This window comes from Salvelinus fontinalis, chromosome 6 (genome assembly GCF_029448725.1).
Source record: "Salvelinus fontinalis isolate EN_2023a chromosome 6, ASM2944872v1, whole genome shotgun sequence".
In the NCBI taxonomy this organism is placed as follows: Eukaryota; Metazoa; Chordata; class Actinopteri; order Salmoniformes; family Salmonidae; genus Salvelinus; species Salvelinus fontinalis.
In genome coordinates this window covers 48009081-48029355 of record NC_074670.1, presented here as the reverse complement: position 1 = coordinate 48029355, position 20275 = coordinate 48009081, and the positions used below count along the sequence as shown (strand labels likewise).

General features: G+C 47.2%; 1 protein-coding gene across 43 annotated transcripts in view; it reads left to right on the top strand.

Moving 5' to 3' along the window:
• Positions 1-19633, top strand: part of LOC129857954 (protocadherin alpha-C2-like) — a 296503-nt gene extending 276870 nt beyond the window's left edge. For all 43 annotated transcript variants that reach the window (XM_055926710.1, XM_055926681.1, XM_055926714.1 and 40 more), the window contains one exon: positions 16267-19633. In XM_055926710.1, coding sequence (XP_055782685.1) covers positions 16267-16568 — 302 coding nt within the window. In that variant the 3' untranslated portion in view covers positions 16569-19633. The remainder of the gene's footprint in view (positions 1-16266) is intronic.
• Positions 19634-20275: the final 642 nt, after the last annotated feature.

Sequence of the window (20275 nt, the reverse complement as noted above, 5' to 3'; positions counted from 1 at the left end):
GACAGACGGAGAGACAGACGGAGAGACAGACGGAGAGACAGACAGACGGAGAGACAGACGGAGAGACAGACAGACGGAGAGACAGACAGACGGAGAGACAGACGGAGAGACAGACGGAGAGACAGACGGAGAGACAGACGGAGAGACAGACGGAGAGACAGACGGAGAGAGAGAGAGAGACAGAGAGAGACGGAGAGAGAGACGGAGAGACGGAGAGAGAGAGAGACGGAGAGAGAGAGACGGAGAGAGAGAGACGGAGAGAGAGAGACGGAGAGAGAGAGACGGAGAGAGAGACAGACGGAGAGAGAGACAGACGGAGAGAGAGACAGACGGAGAGAGAGACAGACAGACGGAGAGACAGACAGACGGAGAGACAGACAGACGGAGAGACAGACAGAGAGAGAGATGGTGAGAGACGTAGAGAGAGAAGGAGAGAGAGAGAGACAGGCGGAGAGAGAGACAGACGGAGAGACAGACAGAGAGAGATGGCGAGAGAGATGGAGAGACAGAGAGAGACAGACAGAGAGAGACAGACAGACGGAGAGACAGACAGACGGAGAGACAGACAGACGGAGAGACAGACAGACGGAGAGACAGACAGACGGAGAGACAGACAGACGGAGAGACAGACAGACGGAGAGACAGACAGACGGAGAGAGAGAGACAGAGAGATAGGCTACATTAGAGGAGTGTATTGCTTTGGATATTTGTTTCTGAGAGAAAAATAATACACGTTTATATATAAGTTCTGAAATACTTGGAGTGTGTCGGGCTATGATTCTGATCTTTGGTAAAGACAGAGAGGAAGAGGAAGACACTCAGAAATGTAGAAACACAACAGAGAGAGATACACATATACAGAGAGGGTGTTATGCTGTGGTCATCCCAGTGTAAAATGAATCCTTCACATCACTAATGTGCCTCTTAATGAACAGTGATTGACAAGCTGTTTAATTTCCAATCATAATAACGTTGCCATAACAGTGATGGGCATAATTAACGCTCTATCAATCACTGGAAGGGACGGGTGTTTGCTGGACCAGGTTTCACGCTAGATTAGACGAAAGGTCAGAAGAAATGAGAGACTTCGAGCGGGAGGAAGGGTGAGTAAGGGAGGCAAGTAAGAGAGAGAGAGAGATTTTTCCAATGCAACAGCCATCGACAAATCAGACAGTGCTCAGGCCCCTCCTGTACTCCCTGTTCACCAATGACTGCCTGAGTCTCCAACTCAATGATCAAGTTTGCTGACAACACAACAGTGGTCGGCCTGATTGCCAACAACGACGATATAGCCTACAGGGGGGAGGTGAGAGCCCTGGTGGAGTGGTGCCAGGAAAATAACCTCTCTCTCGACATCAACATAACGATCGGCTAATTGTGGACTTCGGGAGACAGCAGAGGGAGCACGCCCCCATCCACATTGACAGGGCCACAGTGAAGAGGGTCAAAAGCTTCAAGTTCCTCTGCGTGCACATCACTGACAACCTACAATGGTACACCCACACAGACAGCATTGTGATGAAGGTGCAAATGCGTGGCCACTAAGACCCTCACAAACTTCTGCAGATGCACCATTGAGAGCATCCTGTCGGGTAGTAGCACCGCCTTGTACGGCAATTGCACCGTCCGCAACCGCAGGGCTCTCCAGAGGGTGGTGCGGTCAGGCCAACGCATCACTGGGGGCAAACTAGCTGCCCTCCGGGACATCTACAGCACTTGGTTTCACAGGAAGGCCAAGAAGATCATTAAGGACCTCAGCCACCCGAACCACGGGACTATTCACCCGCTACCATCTAGAACAAGGGGGGGGGGGGGGCAATTCCAGTCCTCGAGGGCCTGATTGGTGTCACAGTTTTGACCCAGCTAACACGCCTGACTCCAATAATCACCTAATCATGATCGTCAGTTTAGAATGCAATTTGATCAGCTGTGTTTGCTAGGAATGGAGAAAAAGTGTACACCAATCAAGCCCTCGAGGACTGGAGTCGCCCACCCCTGATCTAGAAGGAGGAGACAGTAGAGGTGCATCCATGCTGGGACCAAGAGACTGAGAAACATCTTCTATCTCCAGGCCATCAGACTGTTAAACAGTCACCACTAGCCTGCCTCCGCCCAGTACCCTGCCCTGGACCTTAGTTAGTGCTCTAGCCGGCTACCACAAGGCTCTACCCTGCACCTTAGAGACTGCTGCCCTATGTACATAGTCATTGAACCCTGGTCACCTTTAATAATGTGTACATAATGTTTTACCCACTTCATATCTCTATACTGCATTCTAAGTCCAGGCTCATCCTATATAACTACTGCTGTACACACCTTTTCTTCTCATATACTGTCCATACTGTCTTTCACCATTTATATGTATATACTGTATATTTAAAACATTGTATTGCCAGGTATTACTGCACTGTAGGAGCTGGAAACACAAGCGTTTCGCTGCTCCTGCGATAACATCTCCAAGTCTGTGTACGTGACCAATAAACTTTTGGGGGGGGGGGTTGATTTAGAGGTTGTGGTTGTGTGTGGATCTGTGCTGTGCGAGGCATGTGCCTTTGTTGCCCTCCTGATAGGCGAGAGAGAGGAAGAGCGTGAGTGAAGAGGGGGGAGAAGGGAGAGTGGGATGGGTAGAGGGAACGAAGGGGGAGTAGAGGAAGAAGGTCAGAGAGGGAGGGAGAGATGCTGGGAGGGAGGGGGGAAGAGATGATTGGAGCACAGACAGCTTTTCTGTTCCTGTTTGATTGACAGGGCTCAATCAAAACAAAGAGGAGGAAATGTGGAGGTTTTCCCCCAATATTGTGTCTTGAGGGCAGGAAGCAGTATGCATCCAAATACACTGCTCAAAAAAATAAAGGGAACACTTAAACAACAGAATGTAACTCCAAGTCAATCACACCTCTGTGAAATCAAACTGTCCACTTAGGAAGCAACACTGATTGACAATAAATGTCACATGCTGTTGTGCAAATGGAATAGACAAAAGGTGGAAATTATAGGCAATTAGCAAGACACCCCCCAAAACAGGAGTGATTCTGCAGGTGGTGACCACAGACCACTTCTCAGTTCCTATGCTTCCTGGCTGATGTTTTGGTCACTTTTGAATGCTGGCGGTGCTCTCACTCTAGTGGTAGCATGAGACGGAGTCTACAACCCACACAAGTGGCTCAGGTAGTGCAGTTCATCCAGGATGGCACATCAATGCGAACTGTGGCAAAAAGGTTTGCTGTGTCTGTCAGCGTAGTGTCCAGAGCATGCAGGCGCTACCAGGAGACAGGCCAGTACATCAGGAGACGTGGAGGAGGCCGTAGGAGGGCCACAACCCAGCAGCAGGACCGCTACCTCCGCCTTAGTGCAAGGAGGTGCACTGCCAGCGCCATGCAAAATGACCTCCAGCAGGCCACAAATGTGCATGTGTCTGCTCAAACGGTCAGAAACAGACTCCATGAGGGTGGTATGAGGGCCCGACGTTCACAGGTGGGGGTTGTGCTTACAGCCCAACACCGTGCAGGACGTTTCGCATTTGCCAGAGAACACCAAGATTGGCAAATTCGCCACTGGCGCCCTGTGCTCTTCACAGATGAAAGCAGGTTCACACTGAGCACATGAGCACATGTGACAGACGTGACAGAGTCTGGAGACGCCGTGGAGGACGTTCTGCTGCCTGCAACATCCTCCAGCATGACCGGTTTGGCGATGGGTCTGTCATGGTGTGGGGTGGCATTTCTTTGTGGGGCCGCACAGCCCTCCATGTGCTCGCCAGAGGTAGCCTGACTGCCATTAGGTACCGAGATGAGATCCTCAGACCCCTTGTGAGACCATATGCTGACACATGCACATTTGTGGCCTGCGCTTTGGCTCTGCTGCCTGGTAATTAGTCCAGTCCTCACAATATTATACAGTTAGCTTTGGCTGTACAATGTAAACATAAGCCTATTGGCAAAGGCTGCAGCTATATGTCCCAAAATAGTCAAATAAAACCTATACAGCTGTGTGATTAACTTTGGTTCCCTCTACAGCCTGGGCATTTTCAGCATCAGCATGGCCACCGGTCTATCTGGACTGTCTGGAAGAAATTGAGAAAATATGTCACATAGTTAGTTAAGCAGTCATTTACACAAATGCCGTACAATCTTAAATGTTACTAAGTGCGTAAACATTTGAATGTTTGAATTAAAATCTTCCCATTAAAATCTTCCTCTTCTGCACTTTCTTGAGGCAAAGTCACCAATGATGTCATCGTAGGACATGCGTTTCCCCCACGTCATGATTTATGCTCACGATGGCCAGACCACTCAAACGTTCCTGTGACATGGAAGACCTCAGGTAGCTTTTGATGAGTTTTCATTTTGAAAAGCTCCTCTTTGCCGATTCTACTGTTACTGGTAGGGTGACTGCAATTCTTCGGGCTATCCAAAAGGCGAGGATATAGAGTTCCTCCGGGTGTTTCTCGCAGAGAAAGGAAAGCAGCTCAAAGGCAGTCATCTGATCTGACGGCAGATCAGGTACATTCTGAATCTCGTGTGCCAGATCCATTCCACTGATGTCACAGTCATCTCTGAAGGTGAGAGTGTTTCCAACTTCCACGCAGGGACTCTTTACAGATTCACTGGACATCTGAGAGGCACTACTGAAGTTCAGCAGCACTCCATATGTGGTTTTCACCTGGTTGAGTGTTTCAAATCTCTCATCCATGGATGTCACAGCAGAGTCGACCACAATGCTGAAGTAGTTGACTTCAAGGTTTTCCAGTGCGTCAGTCACTGGTTCATCGGGAGCCTCGTAGCTGAAATGCCTCTTGCTGTTTCTCAGACTCTTCTCTTTCAGAACAGGCTCCACATTCATTTCTTCACAAATGCTTTTTGGCTGTTGTCTTGGCCTCAGAGAATCCAGTTTCCCGGTATGTAGTGAGGGCCTTTGCATTTGAGATTACATTCTCTGCGATATCCAACTGCATTGAGGCGGATTGGAGGAGCGTATTCACCTTGTTTGTCATTGTCAGTATCTCACACCATACGACACAGCAAATCAAGAAGCAGTGGGACCCGAATTCCCCTGCAAGTGCTTGTGCCGCCACTTTGGCCACAGGATCGTTGATCGCCTGTCTGGCTTCCAGTAATGCATCCCGAACCTCAGAAGCCTGATACCTGATTGCCTACTCTCCCATTTGTGTCACTCCATGACTTCACAGTTATGTTCACGTGTTTCTTCAAAACACTCCATCTTTGTGTGCCAGCTGAAAAGAAGGTGAAGAGCTTTTGCACATGCCGAAAAAACCCAACTGCAGATTTTGAAGATTTTGCAGCACCTGCAATGATAAGGTTTAGAGTGTTTGCTCCGCATGGGACAAGCAGGCTCTGCGATTTTTGGGGAGCAGTCTGGCTTGTACTCCTTGGTGCTTGCCCTTCATGTTGGCCCCATTATCATAAGCTTGCCCTCTGCAATCTTCAAAAATGGAATCTTCAGCTCGTTCAGCTTATCTAAGATGACAGTGGACATATTCAAGCCTGTTGTAACCTCAACATTCACAAAGCCGAGGAAGTGCTCCTTGATCTCTGGCTTTTCCTTTAAAGCCACGCTTCTCAGAATAATGCACATTGGCTCCTGGTGACTAATGTCAGGTGTACCGTCCAAGATAATGGAGAAGTACGTTGAGTCTCTTACTTGAGTCACTATTGCTTGCAGAATCTTGTCACTCACAATCTGTATCAGCTCATTCTGTGTGCGCTTCCCAAGGTCATGAGCATGTGTCTCTCCATCTTTCATTTTGCTGAGATGGTTTTCCATAACGGGGTCAAATTTTTCCAGTGATGCAACCCCTTTTAGGAAGTTTCCGTTATCTGGTTGGAAGAGTTTGTCTGATGAACCCCTGAATGCTAGGTTTGTCAGCCAGAGACTGGGTGATACTTATTAAACGTGTAAGGACATCCCGTCATCTCTTTCTTTCAGCCTTCAAAATTGTCATTTGTATCTGGTCAAGAGTCTGTCCCCGACTTAGGCGCAGATCAAGTTCTCGCCACTTATATTGTTTGTGTGTTCAGGACTACCCTCGGGGTGTTTCAGAATGGCGTTGATATTTGACCAGTCATTCACGCCTTCCTTTATTCTTTTGTAGTCTTTTGTAGAAAAGAGCTTACAGGAAAAACAATACACAGCGTTGTTTTTGATTGAGTATGAAAGCCAGCTCAGACAAATCCAGTCCTGGTTTGAATGGACCTCTGCGCACCAACTCAGTCCTCATAAAGTCTGTTAAGACTGGGGGCCAATCTGCTGGGTCATTTGGTGGAGCAGCAACTGTTCTATTAGGGTCTGAGCTGCTTGTATCTGATGCTGGCTGTACACCTCTGGTTGTGCTAGTACTGGCTGAGGCTGCCTGTACTTCACCTGGGTCTGTGTTAGTAATTGCTGAAGATGGCTGTATTGGATCTGTGTTAGTATTTGCTGAAGCCAGTTGTACTGGGTCTGTGTTAGTACTTGCTGAAGCTGCCAGTACTGGGTCTGTGTTAGTATTATCTGAAGCCGGCTGTACTGGATCTGTGTTTAGTACTGGCTGCGGCTGGATGTGGATCAACTGAGTCTGTGCTTGTACTGGCTGATGAGCCAGCATCTCCTCTACTGACAAACTTAAGCATAACACTTGTAAATTATAGATAACAATACTATTATTAATTTTATCAACTGCATCAGGCCCATTCAAACTGTCTCCCCCAGATTTCCTTTTATACATTTTCAAATATAAAATACTATTTATATTATGGCTTGGCTGAGTACTTGATGGTTATTATTTACTGAGAGATATGCATCCATATTGCCCAGTATGCTCAGCTAAGCAACACTTTAAATTTAATATATAAATCAATAATCACTGTCAATCCATTGCATTCCATCTTGCATTAGTCCAGAGTTGTAACTAAACCTTGACTGAGAGACTAGATAATCATTGTGTCTATGAGGAGTGCCATCACGCCCATATATTGTCTGGACTGGTCCCCACAGAGGTTGCTGCTAGAAAGCACGAGTTTCATTTCGTGCACGCTCAACACGGTTTATCTTTCACGAGCTGCCGTTTATGAACACCGTTGCCCGTTGGCGTTTATCAAACGTAATGAATAGTTGTATTTCACTCTCACTTTTGTCAGGCACAAAGTCACAGAACACAGCCCTGGAAGTGGCTGGCAAGCAAGCAAGACACAGACAGACCAAGCGATGCACTGCCCGGCTAGGTTAGCGAGACAGACAGAGTAGAGAGAGATGCACTGCAAGCTAGCACATCAACTTAACGTTCCTGTTATTTGCTGACATCAAACTTGGAGGGGAGAACACAAGTTTACCTGATTGCTGTTTCCCCGCAATTCCCTCTCATGGTGTTTATCTTCTCTCTTTTTCATGACCAGAAGGATAGTTCCGCTTCATCCTCTAATCGAAGTTGTAAACATTGACACACACCGAGTCAAAAGCCCCATGACTGGGTCCAGAGCCGGGCAGCCCTATACGCTCACTACGCAACTTGCGTAGGGCCCCGCAAATTACACAAGGGCCCTTGTGTAATTTGCGGGGCCCTACGCAACTTGCGTAGTGAGCGTATAGGGCTGCCCGGCTCTGGACCCAGTCATGGGGCTTTTGACTCGGTCATGATATGTCAGAGACAATCAAAAGGCTTTTTCTACCCAGCTGTAATGTTTTTGACCCTGTGTAATGCTGCTTCTCTCCTCTGCCCGGCCTTATCAGGTCCTGCTGCATCTGTCGGCTCTCCATCACAGTGACTCAGGGCCGGCTGCGGGCATAAGCATATACAGTATACAGTGTCGTGCAGAACTATTCAGCCCTCTCGGATTTATTCACATTTTTGTGTGTTTAAAAAGTGGGTTTATTTGTACAAAATACTCTGTCATGTCAAAGTGGAGGGAAACAGATTAATACAAATTAAATAACTAGAGTTGTTGCATAAGTACTCAGACCCTATGTTTAGGCAAGCCTAAATTAGTTAAGTGATAAAATTTGACTTAACAAATCATATAAGTTATATGGACTCAATCTGTGTGAAATATTAGTAGTTGACATGATTTTTGAATGACTAACCCTTCCTCTGTCCTCCCTACATACAACATCTGTTAGACCCCTCAGTCAAGTATTGCATTTCAAGCACACATTCAACTACAAAGACCAGAGAGCTTTTCCAACGCCTCACAAAGAAGGGCAGTGATTGGTCGATGGGTAACAATAACAAATCAGACAATGAATATCTCTAATCATGGTCCTGTTAATAATTATGCATTAAACCACCCAGACACATCAAACTGGACTGCAGGACAGGAATAAAATTGCTCAGAGATGTTACCATGATGCCATTGGTGATTTTAAAACAGCTACAGAGTTCAATGGCTGTGATGGGAGAAAACTGAGGATAGATCAACAACATTGTGGTAGATCACAATAATGTTCTAAATGACAGCATGAAAAGAAGAATACAAATATACAGAATACAAATATTCCGAAACATGCATATTGTATGCAGCAAGGTACTAAAGTAATACTGAAAAAAAACACGGCAAAGGAAAATACTTTTTGTCTTAAATGCAAAGCATTATGTTTGGGGCAAATCCAACAAAACACATCACTAGGTAACTGTCTTCTTATTTTCAAGCATAGTTGTGGATGCATCATGTTATGGGTATGCTTGTCATCGGCAAATACTGTGGAGATTTTTAGGATAAAAACAAACGGGATGGAGCTAAGTACCGGCAAAATCCTAGAGGAGAACCTGCTTCAGTCTGATTTACACTAGACACTGGGAGAGGACTTCACCTTTCAGTAGGACAACAACCAACAACACAAGGCCAAATCTATACTTGATTTTATTACCAAAAAGACAGTGAATGTTCCTGAGCGGCCAAGTTAAAGTTCTTACTGAAATCTAGCCACGATCCCCAACATCGTGACAGAGCTTGAAGATTTTTGAAAAGAATAATGGGAAAAATATTGTGCAATCCAGTTGTGCAAACGAAACTTTTAGAGACTTCCCTGAAAGACGTACAGCTGTAATCGCTGTCAAAGGAGCTGAATAGTAATGTAACGACTATATTTTAGTTATTACTTGTATTATTTTTTATGAATCTATATATGTATATAAATTATTCTTTTTTCACTTTGACATTTACAGAGTATTTTGTGTAGATTGTTCACAGAAAAAAAGACAATTAAATGAATTGTATTCCCACTTTGTGGAACTCGGTCGCGGTCTTCGTTTACTGTTAATAGAATACACAATGTGCAGTTTCGAAAATGGGTTGTGCATCAGCAGTTCTTCTTGTGTCAGTCAATGACAGTCACTCAACTGTCACTCACTAAACATTTTTAGATTGGTAAATTAGTCTTGCCAGCTACCAAAACTTTTAGTAATCATGGCCGAATTACCGACCGGATATGAAGGGCACTTGCCCAGGGGCCATGACCTCCAGGGGGCTCCCATGTAACAGTCCTGACTTGTTTTATGTTGTTTTTTATGTGTTTATGGTCAGGGCGTTAGTTTTGGGTGGGCAGTCTATGTTATTTGTTTCTATGTTGGTTTTGGTTTGCCTGGTATGGCTCTTGATTAGAGGCAGGTGGTTTGCGTTTTCCTCTAATCAAGAGTCATATTTAGGTAGGGCATTCTCACTGTTTGTTTGTGGGTGATTGTCTCCTGTGATGTCTTCGTCGTTGTCGATGTATTTTCACTTACGGGGCTGTTTGGCTGTTCGTGCGTTTTGATGTAACGTTCCTGTCCGTGAGTTTACGTTTTAGTAATGTGAGTTTATGTTCAGGTTTCGTTCTACGACGTTTTGTTATTTTGTAAGTTTGTTATAGTGTGTGTGTAAGTGCACAACGTTATTTAGCTTCACGGTCGTTTGTTGTTTTGTTCGTTTTGTTAAAGTGTTTGTGTTCGTGTTGCCATCATCATCAGTTTTCGTTGTTATAAAATAAAAGATGGCTTATTTCCCTGAAACCGCATTTTGGTCTGAAGATCCTTCTCTCCTCACCTCATCCGAGGATGAGGAAAGCGACAGCCTTAACAGAATCACCCACCACGCTAAGACCAAGCGGTATGGGAATGCTCGACGGAGCAACAAGAACTTCTGGACTTGGGAGGAGATCCTGGACGGTAGAGGACCTTGGGCTCAACCAGGGGAATATCGCCGTCCAAAGGAGGAATTGGAAGCAGCGAAGGCTGAGCGGCGCTGGTATGAGGAGGCAGCGCGACGACGCGGTTGGGAGCCCGTGAGTCAGACCAAAAAATTTCTTGGGGGGGGGGCACACGAGGAGTGTGGCAAAGCCGGGTAGGATGCCCGAGCCAACTCCCCGTGCTTACCGTGGAGGTAGAAGGCGTCGTACTGGTAAGACACCGTGTTATGCGGTAAAGCGCACGGTGTCCCCAGTACGCGTGCTTAGCCCAGTGCGGGCTATTCCACCTTGCCGCACTGGGAGGGCTAGGTTGGGCATCGAGCCGAGTGCCATGAAGCCGGCCCAACGTATCTGGTCTCCAGTACGTCTCCTCGGGCCGGTGTACATGGCACCAGCCTTACAGGTGGTGTCCCCGGTTCGCCTGCATAGCCCAGTGCGGGCTATTCCACCTCGCCGCACTGGCAGGGCTACGGGGTCCATTCAACCTGGTAAGGTTGGGGAGGCTCGGTGCTCAAGAGCACGAGTCCTCCTTCACGGTCCGGTAGACCCGGTGCCACCTCCATGTACCAGTCCTCCGGTGGCAGCCCCCCGTACCAGGCTGTCTCTCCGGGTTCTCTCTCCTGCTGTTTCCTCCTCTCCAGCGCAGCCAGTGCTTAGACCACGCACCAGGCTGTCTCTCCTTCTCCTTCCTACAGAGCCATCCGTCTCCCCAGCGCCATCTGAGCCATCCGTCTCCCCAGCGCCATCTGAGCCATCCGTCTCTCCAGCGCCATCTGAGCCATCCGTCTCCCCAGCGCCATCTGAGCCATCCGTCTCCCCAGCGCCGTTTGAGCCATCCGTCTGCCAGGAGCCTGCAAAGCCGCCCGTCTGTCATGAGCCTGCAAAGCCGCCCGTCTGCCATGAGCCTACAGAGCCGTCCGCCAGACAGGAGCCGCTAGAGCCGCCCACCAGACAGGAGCCGCTAGAGCCGCCCGCCAGACAGGATCTGCCAGAGCCGCCAACCAGACAGGATCTGCCAGAGCCGCCAACCAGACAGGATCTGCCAGAGCCGCCAACCAGACAGGATCTGCCAGAGCCGCCAACCAGACAGGATCTGCCAGAGCCGCCAACCAGACAGGATCTGCCAGAGCCGTCCTGCCATGACCAGCCAGAGCCGTCCAGCCAGGACCTGCCAGAGCCGTCCTGCTATGACCTGCCAGAGCCGTCCAGCCAGGACCTGCCAGAGCCGTCCAGCCAGGACCTGCCAGAGCCGTCCAGCCAGGACCTGCCAGAGCCGTCCAGCCAGGACCTGCCAGAGCCGTCCAGCCAGGACCTGCCAGAGTCCCTCAGCCAGGACCTGCCAGAGTCCTTCAGCCGGGATCTGCCCCTTGTCCCGGTGCTGCCCCTTGTCCCGGTGCTGCCCCTTGTCCCGGTGCTGCCCCTTGTCCCGGTGTTGCCCCTTGTCCCGGTGCTGCCCCTTGTCCCGGTGCTGCCCCTTGTCCCGGTGCTGCCCCTTGTCCCGGTGCTGCCCCTTGTCCCGGTGCTGCCCCTTGTCCCGGTGCTGCCCCTTATTCCGGTGCTGGTCCTTATCCTGGTGCTGCCCCTTGTTCCGGTGCTGCCCCTTGTCCCGGTGCTGCCCCTTGTCCCGGTGCTGCCCCTTGTCCCGGTGCTGGCCGTTGATTTAGGGGAAGATAGTGTTAGGGTGGTCATTAGAAGGGGTAGACAGAAGAGGGGAGTGACTATGGTGGTGTGGGGACAGCGTCCTGAGCCGGAACCACCACCGTGGTCAACTGCCCACCCAGACCCTCCCCTGGACTTTGTGCTGGTGCGCCCGGCGTTCGCACCTTGAGGGGGGGGTACTGTAACAGTCCTGACTTGTTTTATGTTGTTTTTTATGTGTTTATGGTCAGGGCGTTAGTTTTGGGTGGGCAGTCTATGTTATTTGTTTCTATGTTGGTTTTGGTTTGCCTGGTATGGCTCTTGATTAGAGGCAGGTGGTTTGCGTTTTCCTCTAATCAAGAGTCATATTTAGGTAGGGCATTCTCACTGTTTGTTTGTGGGTGATTGTCTCCTGTGATGTCTTCGTCGTTGTCGATGTATTTTCACTTACGGGGCTGTTTGGCTGTTCGTGCGTTTTGATGTAACGTTCCTGTCCGTGAGTTTACGTTTTAGTAATGTGAGTTTATGTTCAGGTTTCGTTCTACGACGTTTTGTTATTTTGTAAGTTTGTTATAGTGTGTGTGTAAGTGCACAACGTTATTTAGCTTCACGGTCGTTTGTTGTTTTGTTCGTTTTGTTAAAGTGTTTGTGTTCGTGTTGCCATCATCATCAGTTTTCGTTGTTATAAAATAAAAGATGGCTTATTTCCCTGAAACCGCATTTTGGTCTGAAGATCCTTCTCTCCTCACCTCATCCGAGGATGAGGAAAGCGACAGCCTTAACACCCCATTGATTTTTTTTTTGCCACTGTCACTCAGATATCATTTTAACATGGCATAAGTCATTGCTAAATGTGTGGAACGTGCTGTAAAATTGCACATTTCTCTCTCCACCCCATGGCAAAACAAATAAACTTGCATAAAATTAGTTATAAACCTGCAACATTTTCTCTATGCTCCATGGCAAAATGTGTAGAATTTCAGGAAATTAACTTTATAACCAAATCTCGCTTAGGGCCCCCAATGGGCTGGAGCCGGCCCTGCAGTGACTCATCACTCTCTGGGGTCCTATTTGTTTATGACTTTATGTTTGCATCAGGGGCATGGGTGTCTCTTAATCTGCCTACATTGTTTTAGACAGGAAATTACCCAGGGACAGCATAGCTGAGCAAATGCATTTTAGAGTAAATACCCTACCACTTTCTACGATTGCTGTCTTTCCCTTTCCCCTCTCATTCCTCCTCTCTTTTATCATTTTCCCTTTTAAAGAGCAGAATTTGATCACAATGTTGGCTGGGAGTCAGATAAGGGCATTAACCCAAGATTGATACAGACTATCCCACTGTCTCATGTCAGAGAGAGAGAGAGAGAAAGAGAGAGATTGTATCTGTCTCCTACTCCTCTCTTCCTTTTATCCTCATCCTCTGTCTGAAAATATAAAATCCTGAACCAACACTTGCATTTGACTCCCCCCCTTTGCTGATAGCTACTTTATTGGGGTAACGTGTACTTACGAGGCCTGTGATAGGTGGTTGTCTCAGCTAGCTATCTTAAGATGAATGCACTAACTGTAAGTGCCCTGGATAAGAGCGTCTGATAAATGGCTAAAATGTTTTTAAAAAGTCAATGTATGTGTGTCCGACTCTATCTCGCGGCGCTGATGTCACAATCAGTGGACGTCAGATAGCACTCCTGGCTTGAATAGGAAGTAAAAAGGAGGACTATGTGAGTGCTGGAACTGTGTCTGATTCAATCGGCCAATCTGTGCCCTCTTACAGAGTAGGCAAAATGGCCGCTGGTAGTGAGGATATTCCCTATAATCTTTCCCCTGCGTCCCAATTCTCTACCTTCTAGCATTGGCTAGAGACAGATGTGGCCATATTCTTACACCACTCATTTCCTTTTAAATCCATGAAGGGAAGTGAATAAGTGCACACTTTAGGAAGAAGGGTAAAGAATTGGGACATAGCATCTGTATCAATGAGAGGGGGAATAGGACGGCGTCCCATCATCCAGAAAGGCTTCCTGCAGTGTTTGACTCCATAAGAGAGATTAGGAGTGTGTGCAATGCAGGGGACGTCACACTCTCCTGACGCCCAGCCTGGATTTACTCCCAGAATCCATCACTCTGAGCAGCTCCAGCAGAGAGCCCGGGCTAGTACAGAGGGGGTGAGAGGGAGGAGGGAGAGTAGGAGGAGAGAGGCTGGGAGGGAAATAGGGCTACAAAGAGAAGGGGAGGGAGAGAGATGGAGAGGAGAGAGCAAAGTCGGGTAGGGAAAAAGGGTGGGGGGAGAAAAATAGAGAGGGAAGAAAAGAGAGGAGAGAGGTCGGTTAGGGAAAGGGGGCGGAGGAAGGAAGGGAAGGAGAGGAGAAGAGGTGATAGGGGAACGGGAGAGAAAGCGGGGGGGTAAAGAACTTCATAAAAATCTGCATGTGCCATCATTTTTATTGTTTTTTTTAATGGTCACCAATTGCCAGAGAAAATGTTTTTGTTTATTCCCTCTACTTCTTTTTATAGTACTTGGAAATGTTTTGGGCAAAAAAACAACTATTTTGGTTCCTTTTAAATTGAGAGAGGAAACGGGAGAAGAGAGGAGTAGTGTGGCACTAGAATAGATCAGTGATCTAGCTCCGTCTTGTAGTTCTGAGCTCTGCTTGGCTGTCATTGAGGCAGACTACATCTGTGCTGCTATTCGTGTTCCTTCAAGCCGTGTAACAAGGCCTCCCCCTGGCCACTTCAATCACTACCTGCTGGATGAGACATGTACTGGCTGATCACAACTTACTTACTGAACTCTTGCCCTGTACCAAAATGGGTCTCTTTCCCATGTGGTGCTTCATACTAATTAAAAATATTTTTTTTTGTTCTCTGTTTTTTTTCCCTGTACATGTTTATGTATTCAGGATGCCTTTAGTCCATCTGTCAAGAAAAAGCTATGTTAATGGGAATTTGAGCTGAAAGTACTACCAGAGCTTGTCCTCCTAACTCACCAATAGAGGCAGGGTTAGGGAGGACAGGGACTGGGGAGATGGCCTTCCATACCCTGGGTGTTGTATGAGGCCAGTCCTCCCTCTTCCAGACACGGTTCCTTCTGCTTGGATGAACTCTGGTTTGTTCAACTCCCCTTTGGAGGGAAGTCCAAAAAACAGAGAGAGAGAAATAAACAGTGTAATATGTGAAGGAAGCATCGCAACTAGGTCATAGCTGTGAGGAACGAGGCAAAGTGGCGTGGGGTGTGTGCGTGCGTCGGTTTGTGTGTGTAATGGGACTCAGTAGTTAGAACAGTCCCCTCGGGATCCCTGGGTTGTCAGGCTGGGGTGTTAGCTCTGTTACATGCACCCCGGCTCATCAAACCACACACGCCTTTTGAACGCAGAGTCACGGTGAGCTGGCTGTTTGACTGACTGGGCACCTCTGCCATCCCCTTCCCCTTTAATGAGGAGTTATTTATGTGAGCGCCGCTACCCCTTTAATGGTGTTGTTTATGTGTATGGAGGAGCGGTCTCTCTCCTCGGGCAGATCGACGGGGTCGGGTTGGGAGGGGAGAGCTGAGAGCCGAGCCAGGTGTCGCTCTACTCTGCTCTGCTGCAGTGAGTCCTGATGTGTGTCGAGAGACTGAGGGAGAGCTGGCAGTTTATAGAGGTGGTTTCACACACCGTCGTTCTCAAAGTACTGAGTACAGACTCTTTAACTAACTGGAGACCACTTAAAATGCTGAGCGTTTGAGGTGGTTTGGGTCGCCGTTGTTTCGGCTACTTACTCACGCACACGCACACACACACAAGGTAAACACTTCTATTGAACAGACACTATCTCCATTTACCGTTTGTCTTCTTGGCGCTTCAGTGGCGATCTGGGATGGAAGTTGAAAGCGCAGTCATCTCCCAGAACGAACGCTCAGCGTGTAAGCGGCTTGTTGACTTTCCGTTTAAATGCCATGTCTTTATTCCCTGACCTTTCCCCGCCTCTCCCTGTGTGATGGAGCGCTTCGTGTCTTGTCCCACAGCGCCGACCGGGGACCCTAGCCGTGGCAGAATGGACACTTTGATCCTGTGCTGCTTATCAGTGGACCGTTTGAGAGCTTGCATTCTGAGTCGCCACCCCTTCCTTTTGACTGGTGTTATGGCTGTTTCTGTTGATTAGTGACCGATTAGTGACATCACAATGGGAGTCAGGGTGATCAGAGAACTCCTGTGGGTGACGCTTCAGCATGGTGTTGACTGTGTGCTATGGGGGCATCACCAATGGATGCTATGTGGGAAGAGTCTGACATGGCAGAGGTTTCCAAGTCTTTTCAAGAAAGTGTCCAAGACTATGACACCAACGACAACATTGGCAGTTGTACCAATGACATTGTTGTTTACAACCATCTTACAACCCCCTCGATATAGACGATATTGATGACAATGGTTGTGAGAGAGATGATTCCAGCGCAACATTTAATAACAATTTGTTGTTCTCTGTCTCTGTCTCTAGATGCTGAGGGTGGAGAGGTGTCCCCACCCATGGGAGCCGGAGTGGACAGTAACAGCTGGCACTTCCGTTACGGCGCCGGCGGTCCCGGAGGACCCCCCCAGCACCTGAAGCCCGGCGAGGTCCCCCCCGAAGCCTTCATCATCCCTGGATCGCCCGCCATCATCTCTATCCGCCAGCAGGGAGGAGAGGACGACAAGAGCGACTTCATCAGCTTCGGAAAGAAGGAGGAGGCCAAGAAGAAGAAAAAGAAGAAGAAGGAGAAGAAGGATAAGAAGGATAAGGGGAAGGATGACGATGAGTAGAGGAGGGAGGAGGAGGAGGAGGAGGAGGAGGAGGAAGAGAAGGAAGGGGAGCTGTTGAAACAGAGGTACCAACCAAAGTCCACCAGGAAACAAAAATACAATTATTTTAGACCACAGGTGAAAAGAGATCCCCAATTCTACTTCCTAATCTCTGGCTCAGTAACACAGACAGGCAGACAAAGTCACACTGACGTAGTCTGCTCTATACCCACCCCTGCGACAAAGATAATAGCCCAGATCTCTCTGGTAAAAATCGGCTTTACCAAGATTATTTAAGATTACTGTCGCCTCACAAATCCCTTACTGGGGTAATTGATTAATCATGCCTTGATGAGAAAAAAACAGATTGATAAATGTTCCTCCATACCCCCTGGTGCCTATACACCTTGAGCCAAACGATACCCTCCCTACTCTTCTCAGCGAGGGGACGAGAGCCACTGTCTCCCCTCGCCCTCTGCTTTTCACCCTCCCACCCACGGATACGTTGGCACCTCTGTCTTACCCCTTCCCACCATGTTGTATAATTCACTCTCTTTGAGAGGCAAAGAAAATCCAACAGCAAGAAGAAAACAGCTCTGTGCCAGCCTCGGAAAAAGAGCAACAAAAAAAAAGGAAATGACGAGAAGAAAGTAAACAGAAGACGAGTTAAATGTTGGTGATTTAGAGCTGGACACTCACACTTGTAAATAGCACGGGAGAGAGTCGCTAAAGCTGAGGCTAAAGGCTAACATGACACTGCTGCTGCGGCTTCCTATCGCGCTCTCTAGCCGTCAGTGTTCCCTGTGACGGCAAGGAAAAACATGGCTGTCAATGACAAAACACATACACGCTGACACACACTCGCTGTAACAACCCGGACACTGAGAACACCTGAGAACTGGAGAGAGGTAAAAAATAAAATAAAAAATACAGGAGCAGCCAACAAAACGACATTGTGTTTAATACAGAACGCAAGCTTTTCCCCAGCAGCACAGCAGTCTCCTAAGCAGTACACACGTGTACAGTAGATCTACTCTCTCAGGGTTGGCACAGCAGCATCCCCTGCAGTTACTCCTGATGGGTTCGCTCACTACTCTCTTTTGGGACAACCAGATCCTTCTCTCGCTCAATGCAAACAGATCAAACGAGGGATCGAGAGAAAGGGGGAACACTCTTCAGAGTCTCTTGAGAACGAAAGAGAGAAGAGTCCAGTTGAGTTGGCCTGTGATCCAGCTTTGTTGATCTGAGCTCAGTTGGAACCTTGTAGAATAGCAGGAACGTCTCTAGCTAAAGAGGATCTCTTCTACTCTCCCCTGCCACTCAGCAAAAGCCTGAGGCTTTCTGCTCTGAATGTTTGGTAGCAACCATCACTTACCTGATATCCGACCTGATCCCCATCCTCCACAGCCCCCCCCCTCACCCTTTTCCACTCCCTGTCCCTACCCACAGATTCTCATCCCCACCCTTACACCAACCACAGACTGCTTCTTCACATGATGATGATGAATCTGTGAAACTTTTTCACTTTCTATTGGTTCTTGGAGAAGACCCGCGATTTCCTACTCTGTTTTGTTAGCTTTAACTGCTCTGCAGCGCTTTCTGCTTGTCCCACCCCCCCCTTTGCCCTCGGCCTTTCTCTTTTTCTGGCCATGGACTCCCCCTCTAACCCCATGTTCTGTCAGGGTGAACTGGGAAGGCTGAACATTGTGGTGTGCTGGGAACAGCATGGAGTAATGTGGACGAGGCCTGAGGAACCCAGCCGGGACCGGGGTTCCATTATTCTGAGTTCTAACGCCAGATGTCTCCAAGTGCAAAACGGTTGAGTGCTGTTAACTTGTGAATACTACGCTGTTCATTCCTGTTTGTGGTCACTGGCGAGTGGGGGCGAGGTGGGATGGAGACAGGGATGGGGTGGATGTCTGGGACATGGTTCTGAGGGCTCGGCCTATCCGCCATGTTCCTGGGTACACGTATATATCTCGAAATTGATTGATTATGATTGGTGAATCAAAACAGTAGGTCATCCATTGGCTTTTATGTACACGAAAAATGTAGTTAGACTTGCTTTTTATATATGTGGCCTGTGCATTAATAAATGCAATGTATACGCTAATTATTACATTATTAATGAATAAATAAATAAGAGCATCTAAGGATTCCCACCCCACAGCTCTATCCCACCAATCCCCTCTCAGGAGGTTTTGTAAAGGGGCGGAGACTTGCTTCAGCCCTGCTTCGATTGGTTCCCCGTTCCCCTGCCTGTATGTCGTTGCGACGCCCCCCCCCCCCCTCCAGGTTTTGCGGCTCAATATGACGTCACTCCACTAAAGCGGCTGCTGCATGTTCGTCTCAAAGGAAACTCAAACAATATAGAGATACAAAATATATATATAGAAATAGATGGCTATGATTTTATTGTTTCGTATTATAATTTGACTTTATGACTCCCACAGGAGATATGTGTATGTACCGTCTCTGCCATGCATCTTCTACATATTACACCCTCCGCACTCCACAAGACAGTGGTGTTGTGTGACGTTAACTAAACCTTTTCGATATTTGTAAATGCTGTTGTGTGATGCCCTTGAACTCAACTCTGTTCATTTTGTTTTATGGAAATAGGATTTTCGTTTTTGAGAACAAGCAACAACAAAAACGTTTTGTGTCCGGCTTTGACATGATCTAACTAACACTGTAATATTGTAACTGAAATATGTATGATCCTGTGATGAGCTATCCTCTTCCCTTTCACTCCCTTTCAACAGAAAAAAATGAAAAAATAACCACAAAAAAAGAAGACAATTCCTATGTAAAAATTGTATATGTAGTGTATGCTTGTGTTTAGTGAGCGTTCACGCGGTCATTCTTTTATCAGCGTATGATGGTGACCAATGGTGGCGCTGTCCTGGCCTACTGATCAGTACAGATCTGTTGTGAAACCTTTTTTGTACACCTGCTCATCTACTGTGACGGTGAAGTAGTGAAATTTCATTTCTTTCTGTTTTTTTATTTGACCTAAATGGATACAGTGGTAATGTGTTTTGTTTATAAATCACTAAATAAAAATTTTCTTTCATAAAATGAGACTGACGTTGTCGCCTTGGAGCTTGCTTGGAAACAGGCATTCACACACACACACACACACACACACACACACACACACACACACACACACACACACACACACACACACACACACACACACACACATTCTTCCTTTTTGCACTGTAAAAAATAATGTGCCCCTTTTTGCGTGAAAAAAATTTGGTAACTATTTGCATCAGCCTTTTAAGTAAATCCAAAAAGGAGGATCATTTAAGTATAATATACTTAGATTTTAGTGCATCACAAACTCAAATATATTAAGTACAAACAACTAACAGGATCTCAATAATTCCTTTCATTCAACTTAATTTTATCAGGTTCAGAACTGTTTTTTTTTTAGTTTGACTTGCTTAAGTCCTTCAAGTCCTGTAACTAATGTTATACGTTTGATATACTTAATGTAATCAGTTACAGAACTAATATTGTAAGGTTAATTTGCTGAATTTACTCCATATCGTAATTGATATTCTATGTTTTTTTGCTCAGTTACTTATGGTTCTCAGGTTAGTTAAATGTATGTAACCTTAGTACTCAAAGATATACTCACAAATATACTTAAAAAGCTAATGCAAATAGTTACCTCAATAGACTTGGGAAAATGGACTAAAAATGGTATTTCTATG